The sequence below is a fragment of the Haliotis rufescens genome, unplaced genomic scaffold, assembly GCF_023055435.1.
Source record: "Haliotis rufescens isolate VD_foot unplaced genomic scaffold, xgHalRufe1.0.p SCAF_7, whole genome shotgun sequence".
NCBI classification, from domain to species: Eukaryota; Metazoa; Mollusca; class Gastropoda; order Lepetellida; family Haliotidae; genus Haliotis; species Haliotis rufescens.
In genome coordinates, this window is record NW_025964361.1 from 30,022,670 (window position 1) to 30,050,385 (window position 27,716).

General features: G+C 43.1%; 3 protein-coding genes across 8 annotated transcripts in view; all 3 read right to left on the reverse strand.

The window, feature by feature from the left end:
- Nucleotides 1-19,924, reverse strand: part of LOC124148126 (teneurin-m-like) — a 393,541-nt gene extending 373,617 nt beyond the window's left edge. For 4 of the 6 annotated variants that reach the window (XM_048387909.1, XM_048387911.1, XM_046519083.2 and 1 more), the window contains exon 1: nucleotides 19,780-19,923. The gene's annotated coding sequence lies outside the window, so the exon portion shown is untranslated. Of the gene's footprint in view, nucleotides 1-19,779 lie in introns of all 6 variants that reach the window. The other 2 variants (XM_046519084.2, XM_046519082.2) reach the window with 1 other exon arrangement.
- LOC124148100 (proline-rich extensin-like protein EPR1) lies at nucleotides 11,818-14,424 on the reverse strand. Its single transcript, XM_046519040.2, has 2 exons — nucleotides 12,891-14,424; nucleotides 11,818-11,876 (listed from the first exon to the last, which is right to left on the reverse strand). The coding sequence occupies exons 1-2, from the start codon at nucleotides 14,422-14,424 to the stop codon at nucleotides 11,818-11,820; spliced, it is 1,593 nt and encodes a 530-aa protein (XP_046374996.2).
- On the reverse strand, nucleotides 14,450-14,869 carry LOC125376200 (leucine-rich repeat extensin-like protein 5). The gene has a single exon (XM_048388151.1). The coding sequence runs from the start codon at nucleotides 14,867-14,869 to the stop codon at nucleotides 14,450-14,452; it is 420 nt and encodes a 139-aa protein (XP_048244108.1).
- Nucleotides 19,925-27,716: the final 7,792 nt, after the last annotated feature.

Sequence of the window (27,716 nt, forward strand, 5' to 3'; positions counted from 1 at the left end):
GAGTCATCACTGTAATCTATTCATATAAATTTTATCGTCACTTTGTCTCTTGTGCCCAATGATTCGGCATATGTCTGTTTATTCTCTGGTGGTGACATTTTATATTTAACACACATTTTGATCAATTTCTGAAATATGAAAAAAATCAAGAAGTTGTGTTTGACAAATCAGACCAAATGTTAATAAAAATACAAAATACAGAACAATAGCCTTGCGCGTCTCATCCTCCACCAAGACTGCGGAATATCGGCATGTAATCATAAGTATAGGCAGGTCCAGACACTGCATGAAATCAGGATTGGAAAACAAAAACATTAGGAGAGAAATATACTGTGTAATAGATATCTCCTGGACTGGACTTTGTCTACGCAGTCCCCTTCCCAAGAGAACTGGACTCAGTCACAGGGTAGTGATGGCCTTCACTGGAGACTGTTTGCTACAAACCCCACATGAGGGATGAGAATATAACACACAGCATGTTTCGATTCTTCTGCAACACTCCTTAATTGTATTGTTATTTCTGTAAGTTCTGCCATGATTTAATTTTACATGCACCCAGCGGAGTAATAATTAGCACTGCCAACAGGATTTCAAGAAGAATTTGTTTTCTTGCATTCTTCCGAGAACTGCAGTAAATGATCAGACGGCTATGATTCTTGATCTTCATTATCAGGACTTCTTCATCAGCCATTTTTGCTTGTTTACATATATGCTTAGCACTGGGTGACATCATTAGCAGGCCTAATAAGAAACACAGTGGAAAGATTCTAAATATCATCTTGTTGGGCTATTAGTGTCTCAGCAGGGATCATAAAAACATACGTATTGTCATTTTTATGTGTTTCCCAAAGAAGATGTTATTAAAGTTTTCATGTGTAGGGCTGATTACTAATTATAACTTTTGATTGTTAACAACATTTGAAGTGTACTTCAAGACCAGCTGATGACAGAGGAGGCTAGTTTATTTCATGAATTTTGGTATAAATAATGATAAAAACAGAAGAGTCACACTACTTAAAATAATGTTACAAAGTGTTCAGAAGGATTTGTTTTCATACTACAGTCACCATCACATATAAGTGGCCATTTCTTTACTAAGGAGGTCCTGGTGTAAGAGAAACTTCACATTATTTCAGAACAATGGCAAAATATTAACTGTTATATATATCATGGTCCAAAGACTTTGTGAAGTTGTCTTGTACTCTGAGAGTGAGTGAGTGACTGGTTGGTTTAAGGTGAGGTGAGGTGAAATGGGGTTTAACGTCGCGTCCAAGATTATTGCACTGATATAGCAACGTGCATGCACGTGTGTGTGTGTGTGTGTGTGGCTGCTTGTACTAGTCCGGACTGATGCCGATTTATAGTGCTAGCTCACTGAGATACCATACTGCAGTTTAACATGAATACCCCACTCAGACACAGTATACTGACTCAGAGCCGACCAGTCCTTGTTTTAGCCCCTTAATGCCGAGCGCCAGACAGGGTAACAACAAGTACCATCTTTTAACGTCTTTTGGTATGACGCGACTGGGGATCAAACCCCAGACCTGAGAGTTAGAGTGAGAGTTAGAGTGAGTGAATGCTTGACTGGGTTGTTCAAGTGAGTGATTCAGAGTGATGCGTGGTTCGAGTGAGACTAAGAAAGAGTGACCTAGTAACTGTGTGGTTTAAGTGAGTGAGTGAGAGCAAGCGAGCGAGTGGTTCGAGTGAGAGAGTGAGAGCGACTGACTGGGTGGTTTGAGTGAGTGAGTGAGCAAGCATGACTGACTGGGTGGTTTGAGTAAGGGAGTGAGTGAGCAAGCAAGCATGTGCTTCGATTTGGTTGGTTGGTTTGTTGTTTAACGCCGCACTCAGCAATATTCCAGCTATATAACGGCAGTCTGTTATAATCACGTCTGGACCAGACAATCCAGTGATTAATAACATGAGCATCGATCCACGCAATTGGGATCGATGACATGTATCAACCAAGTCAGCGAGCCTGACCACCCGATCCCGTTAGTCGCCTTTTACGACAAGCATAGTCGCCTTTTACGGCAAGTATGGGTTGCTGAAGACATTCTACCCCGGAATCTTCACGGGTCGCGGGTGCATCGAGTCAATATGAGTGACTTGGTGGTTTGAGTGAGTGAGTGTGTGTGACAAGGATTCACCATGTTTTCATTTATCTGGGCCACAAGCACGTATATATCTGTTCCGAAAATGGTGTGTGCATGTGCACATAAAACCCAACGAACATGGTGAATGGCACATGAATGCAAATAATTCATTTGGGATTCAATTTGCATTTGACAGCCAAACATAAAGTAAATTTAACAAATTGTTATTTCAGCTGAAAACATGTCACAAATTATACGGTTGTATGTTTTCTTCTTTATATGTTGGCAAGATTAGTTTGCTTCAAATAAGGGTGGGGGTCATGCACACCCCATCTGGATTTGCCAATGGACCTCGTTAGTCAGGACCCTGTCAGCCTGGACCCTGTCAGCCTATACCCTGTTAGTCTGGACCTCATTAGTCTTGACCCTGTTAGTCTGGACCCTGTTAGTCTGGACCCTGTTAGCCTGGACCCTGTCAGTCAGGACCCTGTCAGTCAGGACCCTCAGCAGTCCCTCACACCCCATCTGGATTCCCCTGTGGACCCTGTTAGTCTGGACCCTGTTAGTCTGGACCTTGTTAGTCAGGCCCCTGTTAGTCTGGAGTTGATTGTCTGGACCCTGTCAGTTAGGACCCTCAGCAGTCCCTCACACCCCATCTGGATTCCCCTGTGGACCTTGTTAGTCAGGCCCCTGTTAGTCTGGAGTTGATTGTCTGGACCCTGTTAGTCAGGACCCTCAGCAGTCCCTCACACCCCATCTGGATTCCCCTGTGGACCTTGTTAGTCAGGCCCCTGTTAGTCTGGAGTTGATTGTCTGGACCCTGTTAGTCCAGACATTGTTAGTTGGGTCCTTGTAAGTCTAGATCTTTTGAACATCTACATGACAAGGACATTGTGTGCAGTGTATATTCTGCTATTACACGTAATCCAGAAATGTGCTGACAATTTTACAGAGAATGGTACTGTTCCAGATTGATGAGGTTCCACTCTAAGCACTAAACGAGCTAATGCTTTTAGATTGTTATACATGTAAGCTATGTCGCCCCTAATGAACTATCAGCAAAACTACATTAATAAACTAAACTCCATATCGGTCTCTGTGAAACAAAGACACAAAATTCAGAACACAGCAAGGTCCTAGAAGAATATTCATGACAATGACATGTGTGAAAACTGTCTGAAGTTAGAATTACAGACAATTGTAAATGACCGTCTCCATCTAACCAGATTATACAACAGAGTACAAGGGACAAATGATGAGGTTGGGTTACCCTCAATCAATTTCCGTTTTTCAATCAGCAAAAGTTTCCGATCAAAGAAAACAGAGTGATCATGATGCATTTAAAATCGGTTTCCCATGTGTTGTATCAAGATGTCCTGGTCACTCAAGACTGTGTTGTGTTGCACAGCACTTGTGATAAACGACCAGGTCAGCCAAGAGGTCAACCTTTCAATTATGCCAGCCGCCCACCCCATGTAAACTGAGACAGCAGGTACCCTCAGCTGACATAGCAGGTGCCCTTTTCTGACCTTCCCAGTGACCACATTACCACAGCAAGTGACCGATACCTCATCAGCCAGATGGCAAGGGATGGCCATGTTGCAAGGTCAATTTTGAGAAAACAAAATTAAGTTTATTCGAAAGAAACGGGCACTCCTTTGTAAATGCATTACCCGTTCTGTGATGATATATGGTACTTGTATTTCCCAAACATCACACAGAGTAGAGTGGATCACATTTCACTGACAGGAACGTTAAGCATTAAGAATAATGAAATCAAGAGGATTACATTTCACAATCAGAAGCCTCCGACTGAGAGGTTTAAGCGACATTAAGTATCCCGGAGGACTATGATACAAGTACTTCACTTTACTTGCAACATCACACTCATTATTTGTTCACTGTGTACATAAAACCCTTGGGACAATTAACCACTCATCGAGGATTCTTTTCAATTTTATTACATACGTGTCAAGAGAAACTAAACTGGCTTGTAAGTCATAGAATCAGGTTTGATGGTCGCAGATCACTGACTGTGCAACTTCAAGGGTTTAACATGGTTCATAAACAGCATGAGAACAGTATGATATCAGAGGGGACTGATTCTGTAAAAACATTCTGGGTATTTGTTGAATCTGTTAATCGTAAGATCTTGACAATGAAATCATTGCATCACTGTTTTCAAATAGGTTTTCTGACGATATAACTTACATTATGACATCTTGTTACATGTTTCATATACATATTTATTCAATGATGGAGTCACTATAAAAGTTTGTTAAAAATTAACTCATTATTATTTTTATATTTTTGAATGGCATATCAGATCAAAATCAACACTGGGATAAAATCATCTTGAAAACCATTAAAGTCTTTCAAATTCTGTGATAAAACAAGCATTATTGTTGATTTATCTGAAGTATTTTTACTGGAAAATCTAACTGCATGTGGATTACAGGCATTTATAGATGCTGACATCCTCATGGGGTTGCGAGGATGACCTTACCTAAAAACATGTTTCCTTCTACTTTAAAGAACAAGAGATCATTCAACTTTAGGGTATGGAAACAACTTCAACTTATAGAATACCATCCACATTTATGGTATGGGAAATACTTCCAACTCATGGGAGATCATTCAACTTTAGTAATGGGAAATACTTCAACTAATGGGAGATCAGTCAACTTCAGTAATGGGAAATACTTCAATTAATGGGAGATTAGTCAACTTTAGTAATGGGAAATACTTCAACTAATGGGAGATTAGTCAACTTCAGTAATGGGAAATACTTCAACTAATGGGAGAATTGTTGATGTTGGTTTGTTGTTTAACGCCGCACTCAGCAATATTCCAGCTATATGACGGCAGTCTGTAAATAATCGAGGCTGGACCAGACAATCCAGTGATTGATATCATGAGCATCGATCCACATGTGACAGACTGCACTTCACAATCAACACTGATCAGTCCCGACAAGCAGGTCACTACCAACCCCCTTCAACAGTTAGTTTGTTGTTTAACGCTGCACTCAGCAATATTACAGCTATATGACGGCGGTCTGTAAATAATCGAGTGATTGATATCATGAGCATCGATCCATGCAATTGGGATCGATGACATGCATCAACCAAGTCAGCGAGCCTGACCACCTGATTTTGTTAGTCGCTTTTTACGACAAGCATAGTCGCCTTTTACGGCAAGCATGGGTTGCTGAAGACCAATTCTACCCCGGATCTTCACTGGTACTAATGGGAGAAAAGTTGAAGTAATGGGAAATACTTCAACTAATGGGAGAAAAGTCAACTAAGTAATGGGAAATACTTCAACTAATGGGAGAAAAGTCAACTTTAGTAATGGGAAATACTTCAACTAATGGGAGAAAAAGTGAAGTAATGGGAAATACTTCAACTAATGGGAGAAAAGTCAACTTTAGTAATGGGAAATACTTCAACTAATGGGAGAAAAAGTGAAGTAATGGAAAATACTTCAACTAATGGGAAATAAGTCAACTTTAGTTATGGGAAATACTTAACTATAAGAGAATGGGAGATCACTTATGGTATTGCAGATATCCCTTGAATTACCGATACTGGAAGTTCCTGCAATTTTAAGTGAGCCTGGCATATCAAATGCGTATCACAGCGGGGGAATGGGTTTCATTCTTTGTACCCATCTGGGGAATCAAACACTCAGGTTCTTGGAGTGACCATCAAACGCATTAACCACAAGGCTACCCCGCCTCCTCCTTCGCCATGATGGTAATGGAAGGCGACTATTTACAAAGGAGAAAGAGTTTCCATGTATCATTCAGTATGCATATGCTCAGAGCATTAATCGTTGAGAACAGCAACAGTAAATCAATTCCAAAACTCCCCTGACGAGTTTACGTGATTAGGGCAATATAACGTAGCCATATTGCATCTGACCTCCCCTGACGGATGTACAGTACAGGTCCAGTTGAAAGTAATTAAGTAGTTTACCTTCATCCACTGCATTAAGCAGCATCTCCTGCATAGTTAACACCATGCATAAGTTCGGCATCAATGATACAGACGAGGAGGCAACGGACACTCAGGCTCGGTATTGGCATTCTGCACGGTGCCAGGTGGACTCGATAAGCCTGCATTATTCATTCAATCAACCTGCAATATGCTATTGTTTTCTGGGTAAACAGCGGCCATGGCCCTCCGAGACCCTGGTAACAGCAGGGACACTATGGCAAGCTTAATAATATATTACATCATCTGAAAAACGATTAATCACCGTTATCACATCATCATAAAGTGGGATCTTGGGTAAACTTTTGTCATGCATATTTCACATGAGATGGGATATATTCTAGATGGATGTATGGATACAGCATTGTTGAGCATTTCAGTGATATGATTTATTCATATCGGTGTAATTAACACCATCATTGTCCTTTGTTGGAGGCTACTGGGCCTGCAAAGTAAGATGAGGGTATCATGGATGTTTAATCTTAATAGATTTAATAATCAGCTTCATACTCTTCTTAATGTGCAGGTGCCCGGGGGATTGGTAAATGGCGTTATGTCACTTTGGTTAACTGTGCCTCCTTTTGTGGTCTGGTTTTGTTCCTATTGTCAGACATTGTAATGGTTGGACATTCTATTGTGAAACAAACAAAAGAAAGAAAAATATTGTTTTTCCTATAAAAACAAAATAGCACAGTGAGAAGGTAAATCATTTGAGGAGGTTCGCAATAGGGAAATTGTTTTATCATATTTATGGACTCGGAATAACCCCCACATTTGGGAACATTTTAAGTGACATGTTTCAATCAATGTGCAACACCTCCCCCCTAATCAAATGAAACCCTGTTACTAATTGCATCACCACAAATGACCCTCCTAAATTCTGTCTCTGTATGTGGGCCTGCATGACAAGCTGTGATTCTGACCTTTGAGTCCATCACAGCCCAGATCCCTAGTGGAAGGCTAACCCGAGATGTCCAAGATACAGGATGTCTGATGACATTCAATTTCAGCCATTTACCTTTAGCAACAAAGACAATCATGTCTGTACATCAAAGTGTTCAAATTCATTTCCATCTTTTATTTTCTCTGTCCACAGACAATTACCATGATAATGAGTGAGTGAGTGAGTGAGTGAGTGAGTGGGGTTTAACGCCGCTTTTAACAGTATTCCAGTTATATCATGGTGTCAGCTTAATGTGGGAGGAAAGCCCGAAGTGATGCAGGTCTTAGACGTTTACCATTTCAGTGAAACCCATGAGCACGGGTATGGTGCTGACAAACCTAGAAACATAATCGGGGCGAACCGGGATTCAACCCCACATTCATAGGTTTCTGGCATGCCCAAGGGACGCAACTCTGCACAGCGAATTGCGGCGCCATAGACGACTGGGCCACCCGTGCCCCCGATCTCTTTCTAGCACTGCATCTGCTAACTGAATTATTTACAGACAACCGTTATGGAAAGCTCCTCTCAATGAACAATTAGTTTTGTCAGTATACTCTCCTCAATCACCACAAACTGCTAGAAGTTTAGTGCAGATTGTACTGTTAATCAAGTTAAACTTGAACACAATTACTCGGGTACCTTCCTGCTTATATTCACACCAAGACATTTGGGACTACAAAAAACCGAAGCAAAAGAAGAAACTTTTAAACTGAAATCAAAATTTCGAATGAGAAAACCTGAAAAAATATGTATGTTTGACTTGTCCGTTTTCATTATTCTGGTGACTCCTGAGCTTGGCTCCAAGATATTAGAAAGGTTGCATGGAAAGAAGTTAAGAAGCAATTTTGTTATGGAAACAATGTAACAGGTACTGGTCTAGAGAATCACCATAAGTTCTTTACCATGAAACACATTTACTGTTTCAACATGAAAAACATAAATGTTTTAATAAGAAAAAAGGCTGTGTAGCATCAGACAGTAATTACACTAACACTGGTGGGTTTTACCGGGACAGTGGTCACGGGTAGACTTACAGATTGACTTTTTTCACCGTTCATGCCATCCCTCCCTCAGAGGACGTGATTCAATCAAGAAAAGAGGTTTCTTAGCATGCTTAGTATCAGGGGGCAGAGTAGAGCTGGAACTTTCATACATTGGAGATTATGTGCTCCTTGATATTTGTGTGAGGTGAGCAAGTTCATTTGAGGATATTCTGATTAAATTTGGTGATTTGGAGTTACCTCCCTTGGAGCAAGACTAAGATGGCAGTTGATGACATTTTTCAAATGAAAAACCAAAGGTTGCAATATCACTTGCAGTAACAAAAACAGAGAAGAGATGAGATGAAAACTTTAATTCACGATCCACATAGAAATAGGATCTGGAGGATATTTACACTTGAGACAGCGTAAAGTAATTTGACACAGCATTTGACACTAACCCTAGTTCCATAGCTTGAGGAGACTGTGAGCTAACATAGGCTTAAGTAAGTCACGAGAGATTGCACAGGAAAAGACATCATCCAGTCCATCCTGTTACTTTTCTGCTAACATGGCTAATATACCACGACTGTGCCACGATGACCTATGGTGTTTGGCGTGGGGTGGGGGCAATCACCATCTTGGAATGGAATTGTTAAATCAGCTGAAAAACAACACGACTTGATAGTGCTTTTTCCTGACTGACAACAGTCTGGCAATATTTGTGACAAATATATGCAACTTTATGCCAAACAAGCTTAAATACCTAAGTCCATATTCCAAACTTCATGTGTTTATTTGTGTGTTTGTTGTTTTACACCGCACACAGCAATATTCCCGATATATGACAGTGTCCTGTAAATAATTAAACGTGGATCAGACATTCCATTGATTCATATTGTGAATAAGGATACACGCCATTAGGGTACGATGAAAACAATATCAACCAAATCACCGAGCCTGACCATCCATTCATTTGTTGGCACTAGGGCTGGGACAGGTAACTCGAGTTAATCACGTGATATATTGTCTAATGACTTAAATTATCTGGAACTATATGGTTACACTACAAGTCATTAATGTTCACGTTTCCTTCTGACTAGGCACCCATTCCTTCTGATTTTTCACATGGTTGAATAAAGATAGAACTTAGTCAACTTCAGTGTATGCATGGGCAGTTTGTTTAATACATGTATCTAAATACGTTTTGCCAGGGCTATGCTAAAAATGTTCCCAATCGCACATTTTGAGAACTTTCCTGAGACCGAGAGTCGGTACCCAGGTAGTGAGTGAGTGAGTGAGTGAGTACGGTTTTACGCCACTTCAGCAATATTCCAGCAATATCACGGCGGGGGACACCAGAAATGGGCTTCACACATTGTACCCATGTCGGGAATCGAACCCGGGTCTTCGGCGTGACGAGCGAACGCTTTAACCACTAGGCTACCTGACCGCCCAGGTACCCGGGTAGGATTGGGTAATAGGGTGGCGGGTACCCGGGTAGTGAATTTGGACTCGTCCCAGCCCTAGATGCCACCTCAGGAACAGCATAGGCTGTTGGTGGAAATATTCAAACCCGGAATCCCCTTGGGTCTTCATGATGTGTCGGAATGATCATGTGTCTTGCAAGTACCGTACACTCATGTCATGTGAGTGAGTTTGATTTTATGTCGCTTTTAACAATATTCCAGAAATATCACAGCGGGGGACACCAGATATGGGCTTCACACATTGTACCCATGTCAGGAATTGAACGGAGGTCTTCGGCGTGACAAGCGATTGCTTTAACCACTAGGCTACCCGACCGCCCCTCATGTCATGTCTTGAAACTGTACATAATAGTATGACAATTGGATCCTAGGCCCATATTCATTTATTCAAGAACACATGTTGCTGAGATGAACTGATGTCCATTAGGCAAACCTCTTTTTCACACCTTAATAACCACTGAACTGTTTAAGATTACCATTTTCATTCTTCTCTATTCTGTATCTAGATCTGCTCACCTCCCCCAGCAATTGTCAGTAAAAGTACCCTAATTGGAACATAAAATTGCCAAGATTTGTAATTATGGTAATAACTTTTGTTATAGATTTTGCAGGGGTGACTTGCGTTTCCCTGACAACAGGACCAATAAACAAGTAGCTTTAATGTTCAGTTTTACATTTTTTGCATTGAATGAAACATATTTTAAAAAAATGAATTTAAGAAAATAAGGACTTTTAAGAAAGTCTAAATTTTGAAAATAATTGTTTTTACCCCATTTTGTCCGTCAAGGTCACTAATAGTTTGGATTCCTGGATAAATCCCCTTTTCTTTCATAACCCCATTAGGGCATAAAAATCATCAAATTCTAAAATAATAGTCAACAAAAGAAATGTTCACGTTATTGTCTTGATACCATATATCCCATCAAAAAGCAAACCTGATCCCAAACTGATACAAGTTGTATCCCAGTACAAGCATAGCATTACAACCACCAAGACGAAAAATTCATCAGCAGCTTGCAACAATCCCCCCGACACATGGTCCACATATTCACTTCAGTGGTAAAGTTAACTCTGTCAATCCATGAATCCCACCAGACACTCACAACAATCAACAATATTACATTCCTGCTTCAGTTCGCATCCTTCAGTCCTTCTGTAGCCTACCCTTATCATTATATAGTAATCTGTACATTGGTGGCAACTCCCCAAGCACATGAATTTTTTATAATTTTCTCGAAAAAAACACACATGTCGCTGTTGAAACAGGCCAGAGCCGAACACCACGTGCAACATGTCATGAATAAATAGCTCAAGTGACAAGTGTAAGCGCAGAAAGCAGAAAGATGATTTGACAATGAAATTAACGACGCAATTTATTTTATGATCTTGTTGGCGTTCAACTGTCACGTTCATTATCTTCTTTGAAATTTCTCTACTGGTCCTGACAATCATCATCAAATGTGTTCACAACATTCACATTTCAGATTTTTTCCATGAAATGGATTCTCTTAAAATTCAAAGCAAGTGCTATATCTGCTCTAAAATACAATTAGAATCTAAAGTAATTCCTGTCTGACTTGTCAGAACACAGCGGAGGTTCCTCAGTGCAGGGTTCAAGGAAAATAGACAAAAACAGGTGCATCACTGCAGGTTTAAGAAAGGAACAGGACCCCAATACCCGTGATGCATTGATTGGTTGATTGATCAGTGCTTAACGCTGCAGCCTGCAGGGGTAGACAGCATTGGTCATACCAAACTATTCTGCAGCTCATTTTGGACTCTGGTTCATGTAAAATGACTAGATTTGGGGATAAAACAATTAGTCCCTCCAGATTGGGATCAAGATATTACCTGTAATTCGCTGTGCAGAGTTGCATCCCTTGGGCACGCTAGAAACCTATGATCATGGGTTCGCATCCCGGTTCACCCTGATTATGTTTCTAGGTCTGTCTGCACCATACCCATGCTCGTGGGTTTCACCAAAGTGGAGAGCGTCTGAAGCCTGCACCAGTACAGGTTTTCCTTCCAATTCACCTGACACACTGTGATATAACTGGAGTACTGTTCAATGGGGCGTTAAGCCCAAATTACTCACTCATTCACTCACTCATTCAAGCTATAACATATGATGATACGATACTCATATGCACAGTGAACCGAGATGCACTGAACGCCCAGGGTATAATAATGTTTACATCCCTACCTCCAATATGGCACAATAAGCAGCTCCAACATTGTGCAAAAGTATTATATGCTTTACTACACCGACTGTTCAGCGAGTTACCTCCATGAACCAACTAGTGTTCAATCTGTGTCGCTTCTCACCTTGGGAACTGTCTTAGTTACTAACTCTTCTGATTTTACTGAAACATTAACCCCATATGTAATATCATAAAGGCAGTCAAACCCTCAAAATAACACCCATATAGAAGCAGTCAAAACTTTAACAATACAACACTATAGCGCGGCAATCAAGCCCTCAATGTAACGCTATAGAGGGTCAATCAAACCCTCAATATAATGCTATAGAGGGGCAATGAAACCTCAATATAATGCCATAGAGGGGCAATGAAACCTCAACATAATGCCATAGAGGGGCAATGAAACCTCAACATAATGCCATATAGGGTCAATCAAAACCTCAATATAACACCCATAAAGGGGCAATTAAACCTTCAACATAACACACCATATTGGCAGTCAAGCCCTCAAGTCAAACCCTCAATATAACACCACAGAGGGCCAGTCAAACCCTCAATATAACATTACAAATGGGCAGTGCAACCCAGGAGGCAGGAGGAACTACAGTGTGCTGAATGAAGTGTAAATACCCCACTGATGGTCGTTATACTGGGGAGTAATGGCAATGTCTCAGCTGAAATAATACCGTCATGTTAATTTCACATAACTATCATTCATAACTTTCTGATTACGAATGCATATGAGAGTGAATGACCCGTGAGTGAACCTGGGAGGTCAGCCAGATTCACTGCCGGGGACTCCTCGGCCATGCCCAGTCAGAATGGTCATTATTCTGCCCCTGGACGCTGTCGTCTATTGCAGCATCAATGAGATATATCAAGCCAATATGAACAGACTGAAACTGACAACATTATGCGCTTGGTTACCACTTGAGTGTCTACTGATTGGTTCTCATAACACATCACTGACATCACATACACTCTATATTTACATCGAGAAATCGCCAATTTGGCGTTATTGGCTACTGTATGCTTTGGTTGCCATGTGGAGAAAATTGAAGAAATAGAAATTGACAACATACCGACATGCGTCATAAAAAAAGAGATTTATTGTAATGAAGGTGGTGACAAGTGTTCTCACAAATACTGATTGAGTGGGGCTTGTGTCATCTTCACCTATATCATGGAATCTAGCTTGGTTTGGAGGGATTACTGGACAGCAGAAACAGGACAACATTAGCAAGGGGAGGCTGAGTAGAAGAACATTAGGGAGGGGAGGCTGGGTAGAACATTGGGGAGGGGAGGCTGGGTAGAACATTGGGGAGGCCGGGTAAAACATTGGGGAGGCTGGGCAGAACATAGGGGAGGGGAGGCTGGGCAGAACATTGGGAGGGGAGGCTGCGTTAGAGAACATTGCGGAGGGGAGGCAGGGTAGAACATTGGGGAGGCTGGGCAGAACATTTGGGAGGGGAGGCTGACCACAACATTGGGGACGGGAGGTTGGGCAGAACATTGGGGAGGGGAGGCCGGGTAGAACATTGGGGACCGGAGGCTGGGTAGAACATTGGGGAGGGGAGGCTGGGTAGAACATTGGGGAGGGGAGGCTGGGTAGAACATTGGGGAGGGGAGGCTGGGTAGAACATTGGGGATGGGAGGCTGCGTTGCAGAACATTGGGGAGGGGAGGCAGGGTAGAACATTAGGGAGGCCGGGTAGAACATTGGGGAGGCTGGGCAGAACATAGGGGAGGGGAGGCTGGGCAGAACATTGGGGAGGGGAGGCTGGGCAGAACATAGGGGAGGGGAGGCTGGGCAGAACATTGGGAGGGGAGGCTGCGTTAGAGAACATTGCGGAGGGGAGGCAGGGTAGAACATTGGGGAGGCTGGGCAGAACATTTGGGAGGGGAGGCTGGGCACAACATTGGGGACGGGAGGTTGGGCAGAACATTGGGGAGGGGAGGCCGGGTAGAACATTGGGGACCGGAGGCTGGGTAGAACATTGGGGAGGGGAGGCTGGGTAGAACATTGGGGAGGGGAGGCTGGGTAGAACATTGGGGATGGGAGGCTGCGTTGCAGAACATTGGGGAGGGGAGGCAGGGTAGAACATTAGGGAGGCCGGGTAGAACATTGGGGAGGCTGGGCAGAACATAGGGGAGGAGAGGCTGGGCAGAACATTGGGGAGGGGAGGCTGGGCAGAACATAGGGGAGGGGAGGCTGGGCAGAACATTGGGAGGGGAGGCTGCGTTAGAGAACATTGCGGAGGGGAGGCAGGGTAGAACATTGGGGAGGCTGGGCAGAACATTTGGGAGGGGAGGCTGGGCACAACATTGGGGACGGGAGGTTGGGCAGAACATTGGGGAGGGGAGGCCGGGTAGAACATTGGGGACCGGAGGCTGGGTAGAACATTGGGGAGGGGAGGCTGGGTAGAACATTGGGGAGGGGAGGCTGGGTAGAACATTGGGGAGGGGAGGCTGGGTAGAACATTGGGGATGGGAGGCTGCGTTGCAGAACATTGGGGAGGGGAGGCAGGGTAGAACATTAGGGAGGCCGGGTAGAACATTGGGGAGGCTGGGCAGAACATAGGGGAGGGGAGGCTGGGCAGAACATTGGGGAGGGGAGGCTGGGCAGAACATAGGGGAGGGGAGGCTGGGCAGAACATAGGGGAGGGGAGGCTGGGCAGAACATTGGGAGGGGAGGCTGCGTTGCAGAACATTGGGGAGGGGAGGCTTGGTACAACATTAGGGAGGGGAGGTTGGGTCGCAGAACATTGGGGAGGCTGGGCAGAACATTAGGGACGGGAGGCTGGGTAGAACATTGGGGAGGGGAGGCTGGGCAGAACATTGGGGAGGGGAGGCCGGGTAGAACATTGGGGACCGGAGGCTTGGTAGAACATTGGGGAGGGGAGGCTGGGTAGAACATTGGGGACGGGAGGCTGGGTAGAACATTGGGGAGGGGAGGCCGGGTAGAACATTGGGGACGGGAGGCTGGGTAGAACATTGGGGAGGGGAGGCCGGGTAGAACATTGGGGAGGGGAGGCTGGGTAGAACATTGGGGACGGGAGGCTGGGTAGAACATTGGGGAGGGGAGGCTGGGTAGAACATTGGGGAGGGGAGGCCGGGTAGAACATTGGGGAGGGGAGGGGAGGCTGGGTAGAACATTGGGGGCTGGGCAGAACATTAGGGATGGGGTATTCAACATCTACTATCATCTCACAATCTGCTACTGTTAAATGTTTTTAAGATGACAAGAAATATATATCCAGATGGCTGGCAATATTACATCTTCAAGATTGGTTAGTTTGTTGTTTTACGCCCCACTAAGCAATATTCCAGCTATATGACGGCGGTCTGTAAAAAATCGAGTCTGGACCAGACAATCCAGTGATTGATATCATGAGCATACATCTTCAAGAATATTTTAGCTTTAAAATAGACACTTTCTTGACTTTCATGGAGTTTCTGGAATGTCAAAGTTGTTAGTCACTCTTTCTGTATTTAATTCACAAATTGTTATTTACAGAGACTCATCATGCACTATATAATTTTTTCCATCCTGATTTCACATATATACTTTCCATATATAACTTACAAAAACAAGCTTTGTTCACATAACATGTCCTTATATCATCACAAATTCTGACTTCACTGAAGATGCTCTATTCAAATTATAACTTAAAAATATTACTTCCCCATTTTAACATGTTTATAATTTCAAATAAATACATCATTTACAAATATAATACTTTCCTTACACGATGTCTGTTCACAAACACTTTCAGAAACATTCTGACCCATAAACTTTGGAAAGTTCAAGGCATCTTAGTTCTGGATATGACAAACAGTTCTGTACTTAAACGAAGTGTCTCAAACATATTTTTGTTCCATTAATCAATACTTCAATTTTTGCCTGTGACTTCCTCCAATTTTACACAATGAGATTTGACATTATTATTCATGACAAAATTATTTGCAGAAAACTAGATGGACAGGTGTGGATTAAAAACTGACAATGATTTCAATAAAAACATCGGAATCAATCAACGTCACCATAATCAAGGATTGATAAAAAATATCAGATTTACCCAATCTTGAACTGCCAGACAAAAACCTCTTGGGCAACAACAGCTGAAGTGAAGAGAATTCCCTGCTAGCTCAATGTTTGCCCTGTTGTATATGTACAACTTAAAAAAACAAAATGAAGCAAGTTATAAAACTTTCGGAAGAAAAAAACCAAGAAAACGAACCATTCTTCGAGATTTTTTTTCCATTTCCTTGGTAATACAATCAATGTGAATGAGCATAGAAGAAAATTCAGTTTGGTTTATGTACAGCGACATTTAACATACATGAACGCATTACGTTTTGCAGATTTGGTAATTTGATTTTGCTCATTTGTTCAACCCTATTGATCATTAACTGAATTGAACATCACAAAGTCAAGAGCAGTGGGAGGGGGAAGCTGAAGGAATAAAGATTTCATTTTCTGAAACCATGGATGTACAATCAAACAAGATGATGCCATTTATCAATCATGGACATCACTTGACTCTAAATATGGTCATCGAGGAACATGTGCTGGTCAAGCGATTTATTGCAGACCGGGAGATTATGGCCGTGTCTCGGGAGATTTGAGCTGATCAAAGATTGTGATTTCGAGAATCAACATTGATCAAGTTTCCTTAAATCATGTTTATCAGATCCTAATTCAGACAGCGGTCACTACTGGTCAGTTCCGATCGAGTTAGAGAAATATGAATCTTCGCACAATGAACGATGACTCGAATGAGAAGCATATATCAGTACTGTATGACTGAGAAAACTGAATTAGCTGATTGGTTTATATCGCAGCCAATGTAGTCAATGTGCAAAGCAATCAGGACTGAACATTTCCTGGTGTCGCGAGACTTAAATTATTGGACGATATTAGGCTTTATAATATCTGAGTGTCATATAGGAATGAAATATTCAGCGCCACAGAGAGCTCTAGACACTGATTTATCTACGAATGGTCTGATGGTGAAGGTGCAAGGTTTATAAGTAAGTCAGCATGTTAGCTTGGTTTTATATTATTTTAATAATGCACTGTATATGTAACCAAGATGTGAGTGATGGAGTGAGTGAGAGTGCGTGAGTGCGTGCGTGCGTGAGTGAGTGAGTGAGTGAGTGAGTGTGAGAGTGTGAGTGTGAGAGTGAGTGAGTGAGTGAGTGAGCGAGTCTGCGAGAGATATTCTTGCCCCATCAGCACCAGAGATTTATTTTCCAAAGTGTCAAACATTGGTAAGCAATTTGGGGGAAATTATATTTTATTCAAAAATAGCATTTTTAAGGTTCTTATTTTTGTAAATTCAGAGGCATTTCAACATTCTCATTAAACTTTACATTCAATCCAGTAATGTAAAAACGAAGCATTAAAGCCTTCTCTTTATGAAGGAAATACAATATCCTGTGAAATACAAGTCACCTGTACAAGGCCATAACATTAACATGACTCCCCAGGGAGCTGAGAATGAGAAACAAGAGCACACTGATCCAATGACTAGGGCAATAATAATGTTGCGCTGAGCAGGTCAAAATAAATCTGTAAAATTCAAGTCTTGACCGGGCAAGCCAGTTATAGTTTAAAGCAGTGAGTGAGTATGGTTTTACGCAGCTTTTATGTTTTAGCATTATCACGTGGGGAACACCAGAAATGGGCCTATCACATTGTACCCATAATGGGAATCCCTGGGGTCATGACAAGGTCGGTGTTTCAAGATTTCAAGTAAGGCGGTGAGGTGAAATGGGGTTTAACATTTTTTGCACTTGTATAGAGAATTGCCTGCATGTGCATGTGTGTGTGTGTGCGTGCGCGTGCGTGCGCTTGAACTACTCCAGACTTAAGATGTAATAGTGCTAGACCACTGAGATACCACACCGCAGTTTAACATGAATACCCCACTCAGACACACTATATTGTCTATGAGCCGACCAGTCCTTGTTTTTAGCCCCTCAATGCCGAGCGCAAGGCAGGGAAACAACAAGTACCATCTTTTAATGTCTCTTGGTATGAAACGGATGGGGTATGAACCAGGAACCTTAGCTCCCCAAGCAGACACTCTACCAATAGATAACAGAGGTGGTCTTTCAAGGGAGGATAAGATAAGAAGCCAATAGCCTCCTTGGAGACAAACTGAACTTTGAGTGCTGTGATGTGCACAGTCAGAGTGAGGAACGTTTTACACAGCTTTTAGCAATACTCCAGCAATATCACAGCAGGGGACACCAGAAATGGGCTTCACACATTGTAACCATGTTGGGATTCGAACCTTGGTCTTCGGTGTGACGAGCAAACGCTTTAACCACTAGGCAATCCAACTGCCCCGTGTGGAACAGAGTGCAGAGTGATTGAAGACAGTTTGTTTGGAACATAAAGTGTGGGCTTCACACACTGTAAACAGGAATCAAACCCAGGTATTAATCCTATGGGTGCTACACTGTAACCACCCGCCTACCCAATCAGTCCATGAATACAAGCTCTGAGCAAGTGGTTATGCTGCTTGTTTGCTGTTGTAGTGTTGACAAATGTACTCAGGGTGTGTGCTCCAGACAAGCCAACACTCCAAGAGTACCAGGCTACATTCCCCAACAGCTGAGTTCTCATTGGGAAGCTGGGGGTGTTAGTGTGAGTGCTGACTAACCACTAACCACTAACCACCAACCAACCATTGCACCCACTAGTCCACCCAACACTGGGAATGACCATTTGTTTGGATTGGACCAGGTGAGGTGAGGTGAAGTGAAATTGGGTTTAACTTCAAGTCCAATATTATTGCATCTACATAGCGACATGTAGCGACATGCATGCGTGTGTGAGTGTGAGTGTGTGTGAGTGAGTGTGTGATTGTGCTTGTACTAGTCTGGACTGATACCAATTATTAGTACTAGCTCACTGAGATACCATGCCACAGTTTTATCATGAATACCCAACCCAGACACAGTATACGGACTCCGAGCTGACCAGTCCTTGTTTAAGCCCCTTTATGCTGAGTGCTAGACAGGGTAACAACAAGTACCATCTTTTAACGTCTTTTGGTAAGACACGGCCGGGGTTCGAACCCCGGACCTTCCGATCTCAGAGCGGACGCTCTACCACTCGACCACAGAGGCGCTAGGATTGGACCATGATGTTACGGTGGGGTTCTCACCAGTAAAAACAAGTCAGATTAAATTTTATTAAACTATATTGTCATGATTATATTGCAACCGTCAAATGTGAAAAATGGGCCTCTTGCCAATTTACTTTTCCCTCGGCATACATAAGTGTGTCCTTTGTTATTCTTTGTGGTTTAAAGTTGCTCTGGAAAATAATCCAGTTACATGATGGTGTAGCGGACATAAAATTTCAGAGTCCCATGATAGAATTCGAACCAGGGACCTTCTGATCCAACGTCGGACGCCTTGTCTACATGACCAAAGAGGTTAACCCCGTTGGCAAGCTGATAAGGTACGGATGTCATCTGAGGGATGACTTCATCCCTGCTACAATAGCAGCATGTAATTACTCCAGCCTGGGCCAGACAATCCTGTGATTGATATTGCAAGCAACGATTCACACTCTTGGGGGGTGGGGGAGGATCAGGCCACCAGATTCATTGAGTCGCCTCTCTTCGGACAATTTTAACCCACAATCCCAGAGGTCATGTTGTGGTTGTGATTTCAAAGACCAGAACAGTGTCACCATATAACTGAAAATGGCGTCTCAAACCCTCAATTTAGATTGTTTCCGGTTAATGTCCAATATGGTTTGGTCGAATACATTCAGTGTCACCCACGTACACCCCTGGTAATGACCCACAATTTTACCATTTCCATACTCAAAGATGTGTCATATCCAATATCTGTTGAAATACATTAACGGTTCATATCATTCACCATCAGTTCATAATCGACGGAGAATTATTTGTATATGTTCAATAAAGGGTAATTATCATAAACAACAGCGAAAACCACCCCATTCCTTATCGAATCTATGGCGACAATGAAGGCAATAATGAGCTCATGGCGGTCTTGGAATCGGCGACATAACCTACCTTACAGCGTCTGGAACGCATCAAATTTTACTTGCAACACGGTAAGGCTTCAATCAAGTAATTAGGAAATATATTCCATCACAAACATGAGCTGTCACATTGAAATGACAGGAAAACAATCGTCACGAATCCTCGGGCAGATTTCACCTTGTGAAATCTTTCAAGAAACCGCATGCACGGACGAGTTTATTATTGTTGTAGGGGTGTTTTGGTGTGCATTGTTCAAATATGGATTAATTGTGTTGAACTTACAGCCAGATCGGTGTTTCATTTAATTCAGCCTTATTATAATACTCATCGATTGTTTTATATTCGGAATGAAGTACACATGTGTCGTGGAGCTCAATATGGCGTAATGTGTACACCCCTGACACTAATGGGCTCGTTTGAAAATATAATCAATATGAGAGTCCTCACGCTCTGTGCATGGAACATTGTGACGAGGGACAGTTTCAAAAGCCATACTCTCATTTCTTATATGATTAGACGTAGGAGTGAGATGTTACGTCGATTGCAGCAGTGTTGAAGTGAAGTACCGCCTAAACAAGTCTACTTCATAAATTATGCTCCTGTGGGACATCGAACCTTTTTCTTTGGCGTTTCAACATAATGGATCTGCATCTGACATACCGACCTATGAACTATAATGAAGATCGTATTGCAATGCGTCTTGTTGAGGTTTTGTATCACGCTTTACCGGCAATACCGTTCACTCCTTGTAAACATGTTAAAATTATCCTCCAGATCGCACATGTAAACCGTCTGTTTCGTTTGTTTGTTGTTTAACGCCGCACTCAGCAATATTCCTGCTATATGACGGCCTTCTGTAAATAGTTCGAGTCTGGACCAGACAATCAAGTGATTGACAACATGAGCATCGATCCACACAACTGGGATACGATGACATGCATCAACCAAGTCAGCGAGCCTGACCACCCGTTCCCGTTAGTCGCCTCCTACGACAAGCATAGTCGCCTTATACCCAAGCATGGTAAACCATCTGTGATGGGCCAGGCAAATCAGTAGTTGACCTCGCGATCAACGAGCTACGTTATCGGTATATGATAGTATGCAGTGAGGTGAGGTGAAATGGGGTTTCAAGATTATTGCACTTATATAGCGACGTGCATGCACGTGTGTGTGGATGCTTGTACTTGTCCGGACTATTGAGATACTAGGGCTGGGACGGGTAACTCGGGTACCTGGGTCGGGTGGGTACTGAGTAGGACCCGGGTACCCACAGGACTACCCGGACCCGTGGTGAGTCACGTGATATATTGTTTAATGGCAAAAATTATCTAGAACTCTATGGTTGCACAACAAATCACTTATGTTCGCATTTCTTTCTGACTATGCACCCATTCCTTCTGATTTTTCATATGGTTGAATAAAGATATAACTTAATTCAACTTCAGTGTATGAATGACCAGATTGTTTAATACATGTATCTAAATACGTTTTGCCAGGTCTATCCTAAAAATGTTCCCAATCGGACATTTTAAGACATCTCCTGAGACCGAGAGTGGGTACCGGGGTAGAGTCGGGGAATAGGGGGGGGGGGGGGGGGGGGGACCGGGTAGTAAATTTGGACTCGTCCCAGCCCTATGAGATACCATGCCACAGTTTAACACGAATAGCCAACTCAGACACAGTATACTGACTGTGACCAGTCCTTGTTTTTGCCTCTTAATGCTGAACGCCAGACAGAGTAACAACAAGTACCCTCTTTTAACATCTCTTGGTATGACGCGGCCGGGGATCGAATCCCGGACCTTCCGCTCCCCGGGCGGACGCTCTACCACTAGACCACGGAGGCGGTCTTGGTGTGCAGTGAAACAATACACCCACTGTAACCCACACCCAGTGGTCTGAGACGCCTTCCGAAGAACCCCTCTGAGGTGAGAGTGGGTTAGGCCATCATGATTCAAGGGCGACCACCCTCGTGTACCGTCTCTGTTCGTCAACACCCCTCGTCATGGTCTTGCGTATAACATTTAAGGGTTGGGCAATACATATTAAAGATCTTCAAGCACTTTAGTTGTCAGCTACCTGCGATTTGTTGTATGTTGTAAACGTTTGGACAATTTGAAATAATTGTTTAAATCTCTATCATAAAGTATATGTTAAAACAATCCACTACATCGCACGGCAGGTGGCCGTTGTGACATGCCTGAGTGTGATCGCAGACTTAACATATTTACGATACAATTTCAATTGGAAATTTTCGATTTTATGATTGAAATTCATACTCAATTTCATATTTTGTTGTTCAAGTGCATATACGTCACCCCAGACTGCAAATTGTCACAGCCTTCTCTTCTTTCGATCGAACTGTCAGTTAAGCAACATGAGTCGTTTTTATTTCAATCATTAAAGTGGTTTTCAAAAGCCATTTATGTCTTGAAATATGATTCGGATTGATTGAGTTTAAAGCAATCCTATTATTTGTTAGAATTACGTAAATCAAGGAACTGACGTCATGAAATATCGATCACGTGGTCAATATACTAATGGCTGAATGTAGTATTTCGTGTTTTTATTTCCGAGTCTTTTATTCTAATCATTTTTGTCGTTCTGGATTATTCTTAGAATTACGTTTCATACTTAAATTGCATCGGTTTCAATTTCCAACACAACTTCAATAGAGCCCAAGCCAGAAGCTGGTTTTTTTAAGTTACCTCCCTTGATAGTTACTTGACAATCTCAAAGACAAAAAAAAAAATGGATTTCACTTTGACTGCTTACGGAATGTTGCGAAGATTAGACGAACTGTTTTTTGTCACCACAAAGATGTCAGTCGGTTTGCGGTCAGATTGCTTTTTCTATTGCTATATTTGACTTCTTTTGAATGAATTTCATATGACATTTATCAGTCTGTAACTTTTGATGTATCCGAAACTGCTAATAATTATTGGTTTTAAATTCATTGTTTTGTCTTAAGGTACTTTAGTGTCGTTTGCAGCGATTCTTAAGGGTGTTAGAAATAAGGTTCTTCTCGGAAAATCCAGGTAGTGGCTAAATATTTAACACTGAGATGAAGTGAGTGAGTGAGTTAGGTTTCACGCTACTTTAAACAGTTTTCCAGTTATATCACGGAGTGTCAGCCTAATGTGGGAGGTAAGCCTGAAGTGATGCAGGTTTCAGACGTTTACCAGACGAGCACACGAGCATACGAGTATATGGGTGTGGTGCTGTCAAACCTAGAAACGCAATCGGGGCGACACAGGATTCGAACCCACAATCATAGGTTTCTTGTGTGCCCAAGGAACGCAACTCTGCTCAGTGATTACGGCGCCTTAGACGACTGGGCCACCCGTGGCCCCCGCTGGTCTAAAGAGGCGATCAAATGGATCGGGTGGTCAGGTTCGGTGATTTTGGTTGACTGCGTGTCACTGGATTGTCTGTTCCGGACTCGATTATTAACAGGAGGCTGTGGTATAGCTTGAATATTGCTGAGTGCGGCGTTAAACAACAAGCAAACAAACAAAATATACAATGAAATCCCGTCAGTCCGGAAACCCCACAGAGATCACCGTTGGGGACGTCTATATTCAAACAAGGGGATATTACTCCATACACGTGATTCGGTCAAACCAGATCTTGTAATCCGATACGAGTACATCGAGAGATATCTTATTTAAAGAAAGTAACAGATCCGATGTTAATGAGATCTATAATTCTTATATCCGGAAATGTGTTGATCCGGGCGGATAACGAGGTAAATCAGTGGTTGATATACAATGATACACGATTCACGACGTGGGAGTATACGATGCCATACAGACACCCAGGTCAGACATTGTAACCATTCGATCCTCATTACAGTTCCCCTGGAAAACCCCTGGACGTCCCACAGGGGTAGGGGTTACATTGCTTTTATAATACGTAATCTTTACTGCAACTTGATGCCGTGTCTCTTGAAAAATGCTGACAATGGCGTCACACACGCTCCCACCAAATAACTCATGGACAGCCAACGAGAGCGTGGGGGATCATTCCATGTTCTCGGTGGCTACACAGTGCCGTAGCCAGCCGGGGGGTTGCCGGTTGCCACCCCCCCCACCCACCCCCCCCCCCCACCACCCCACCCCCCAACCCCACCCACCACCCCACCCCCCAACCCCACCCACCCCACCCCCACCCCCACCCCACCCCACCCCACCCCACCCCGATTTTTTTATATAGAAAATAGTTTTATTTGAATCAAGTTTGGGACAAGTGATACTTGTACAAATATTTGCCCCACCCTGTCAAAAAAAGTTAACTACGGCCTTCCTACATAAATGCAGAAACGACCCTGACACCACAGCCTCTGTCCGACTGTAAAAAAATAACATAAAAATCGAGTCATGAGATTGAACCTATATAAAAACAATTTATTTCTTACATTTTTGTCGCTTCCAACTTCATATTTACCCCTCGAAATCAACATGACGTGCCGATAGTTCAAAACACTTGTCACGTATTCACAAGAACGCCGGCGTTCTGAAATAAAAGATCATAAAAGTTCGTAATGAAGCGTGATATATTCCTGAGTTGACTCCAACCCGTCACGGCGCGTCTGTATAGCAATATTATCTTGGTCAAGGTTCAACAACAGTTTTACTTGAGTGTTTGAAGCTACTCGGGGTGAACATGTAGACGAGACACGATCATCCTTCCCTCCTCCTTCATAAATCTATCGTAGTTTTATTTTCGCCGTGCACTGTAACTGCCGACAACGTTGACGTAGCCCCGATGCCCGCGCCAGTTGCGTGTGTCCCTTGGCGCCGGTACGTTGTACGCCGACCAGTCCAACAGAAAATCATTTCAGACTAAGTGATAAAATATGTCTATTCTTTATCACACACAACAACGGCAGGAAATTAGAAAGTATAAAAAGGGCCATGGGAAACGAATAGAAGTACATACTACACGCTTGAAATTCTGTCCGTGTTGAGGAGAACGCGTCAGAAGTAGTCATGAAGCTCCTCTTCTGTACCACCAGCTGCCTGTCATGTGTTGGTCGGTCGTATGTCATTGTGATGTTGAATTAATATTGTACCGCCGTCAACCAGTGAACCACAAATCATCATTTTGAACCACGGTTCATAATAATGTCCCATGTATATATACGCTGTCTTGACGATTAATACGTACCGCTGAATATAGTTGTATCTCGGGCAGTTATCACCTACTAATGACTATAATTATGTTTTATTGACTATTATCATTCTCCATTGGATGTATATCAATGAGCTACTGACAATAAGTATGAACTGTTGACAGTGATTATGATTTATTGACTGTTATAATGTTATACCCACTCCAGAGGATACTGGTTGCCTAGTCGTCATCTACTGTGCAGAGTTGCGTCCCTTAGGTGTTCCGGAAACCTGTGATGTAGACACGAATCCCTATCGTCCTTATTGTTTTTAAGTTTGTCAGCACTATACGTGCTCTTAGGTTTCATCAAAGTGGTGATAACCGTCTAAAACCTATATCACTTCGGCTTTCTCCTAAAATCAAACTGAGGCACCATGTTATAACTGAAATACTGGGCGGTCGGGTAGCCTAGTGGTTAAAACGTTCGCTCGTGACGCCGAAGACCCGGGTTCAGTTCCCGACATGGGTATAAATGGTTTCACCAATGTGGTGATAACCGTCTAAAACCTACATCACTTCGGCTTTCTCCTAACATCAAACTGACGCATATGTTATAGGAGAGGTGAAATGGGGTTTAACGTCGCGTCCAAGATTATTGCACTTATATAGCGACGTGCATGCACGTGTGTGTGTTTGTGTGTGGCTGCTTGTACTAGTCCGGACTGATGCCGATTTATAGTGCTAGCACACTGAGATACCATGCCGTAGTTTAACATGAATACCCCACTCAGACACAGTATACTGACTCCGAGCTGACCAGTCCTTGTTTTAGCCCCTTAATGCCGAGCGCCAGACAGGGTAACAACAAGTACCATCTTTTAACGTCTATTGGTATGACGCGGCTGGGGATCGAACCCCGGACCTTCCGCTCTCCGGGCGGACGCTCTACCATTAGACCACAGAGGCGGTCGCTCCATGTTATAACTGAAATACTGGGCGGTCGGGTAGCCCAGTGGTTAAAGCGTTCGTTCGTCACGCCCAAGACCCGGGTTCGATACCCGACATGTGTACAATGTGTGAAGCCCATTTCTGGTTTAGCCCGCCGTGATATTGCTATAATATTGCTAAAAGCGGCGTAAAACAATATTCACTCACTCACTCACTGTGGCTTCAAGCCAAACAAACTCACAGTGATTTTTTTACACACTGATACACCACTGACTTAAGTCAAATAGCCATAGTTAGGTACAATGGACTAGGGTTACCGTATTCGCTGTATTAAGCGCCATTGTGCAACTTCTAGACCAGTCTGTATAAAGTGGTCTATTCATATCTACACAGCGGTGTAGCAAGGGTATGTAAATGCTTTGTAACTATTATCGAAAACGTTACATTATCAAGGTCGCTTGAACCAAGTAAAGGCGCTTCTCTACCGCTCGATCTCCGACAACACATTTTAACTGTGATGAATACCCCTCTGTCAATTTTCTTGTACATAATGTTCGTTTATTAAGGCGAATACGGTATACACCATTGACCATAATAATGCTGACAGCAGTGCCGTAGCCAACCCCTCACTACACCCCCCCCCCCCCCCCCCCCCCCCCCCGGATTTTTTTTATATAGAAAACAGTTTTATTTGAATAATGAAAATACAAGTTAGGGACAAGTGATACTTGTACAAATAATTGCCCCCCCCCCCCCCCCATGAAGTTATCCATATTCTCACAGACCGCCCAGGTAGATTATACCCCTCCCCATGCTATGGCTTGTCTTTCCATGATGTCAGATGAGATAGTGATGAGAAGTACCCAGTACCCCAAGATAGTCATCAGAGCGGACTAACATGTGGATCGGGTGGAAAAGCGTCATTTGCGTCACCCTCGCCCCCGACGGAGTGACACTTGTGCTCATGCTATCAACCACTGGTTCTCCTGACCAAGGCTTAATTACAGACCGCACCGATAAAGCTGGACCACTGCTGATTGGGGCGTAACACAGCACTCACCCACTCACGCACGCACGCACGCACGCACGCACGATCGCACGCACGCACGCACGCACGCACGCACGAACGAACGAACGAACGAACGAACAAACTCACCACGCTATAAAACGGCAATTTCGAAAGGAGAACGCCTCTCTGTATATCACTGTATAATCGGTTGTTAAGTAAGTGAGAAAACGACCCTTATGTTCTTAAAGAAATCCATTCAGTTTAATCAGCTTTAAATATCGCTGAAGTACCTCAAGTACCTCTTTCTACAGCTTCACTTATGGCATCAGCATCACTCACACACATACAAGGTAAATACGACGACAGGCGAGGGACGGGCCACTTCATACGGAGATGTAGGGGTGATGTGGCCCTGTATATACCTCAAACTGATGTACACATGTAATAACACTTAATTACATCGGCAGCGCTGTTAGGGGCTGTGTCAAAAGTACGCAGGTCATTTTGTTGTTATGATTTGTTTCGCCTTGATTTCATTTGCGTTTCGACATATTAAGAATTGAACCATCAGTGAAATTTTGGTTTTTAGATGCATATATACCCCTCCGTTTATCTGGATTAGGTGATACGTGGTCATGCGAATAACGCACACAAAAAAGTCTGGTGAAGCAGCGCTACGCTGGCGGCAGGGAGTTGCTGGATGGGTGAGCGTGCTCTGAAGTCTGGACTTCTATGAGTTTCTGGGCTTTGGTCCTGCTCCATACAGGAACACGGTTCATAAAACGTATGACATCTCCTTAGGCAAGTGACTTTTTTTCGAAATAAGCCTCTGTTTACCAAGCATACGAATGATTACCCGTTTTGATGGGATGGTAATGTGAATGTAGAACTGTCT

Coding starts and splice junctions, on each gene's coding strand:
- LOC125376200 (XM_048388151.1), bottom strand. CDS start 14,869: ATGTTCTACCCAGCCTCCCCTCCCCTCCCCAATGTTCTACCCGGCCTC.
- LOC124148100 (XM_046519040.2), bottom strand. CDS start 14,424: ATGTTCTGCAACGCAGCCTCCCCTCCCAATGTTCTGCCCAGCCTCCCC. Junction 11,877..12,890: donor AGCTAGATTCCATGATATAG/GTGAAGATGACA, acceptor TTAATGTTTCAG/TAAAATCAGAAGAGTTAGTA.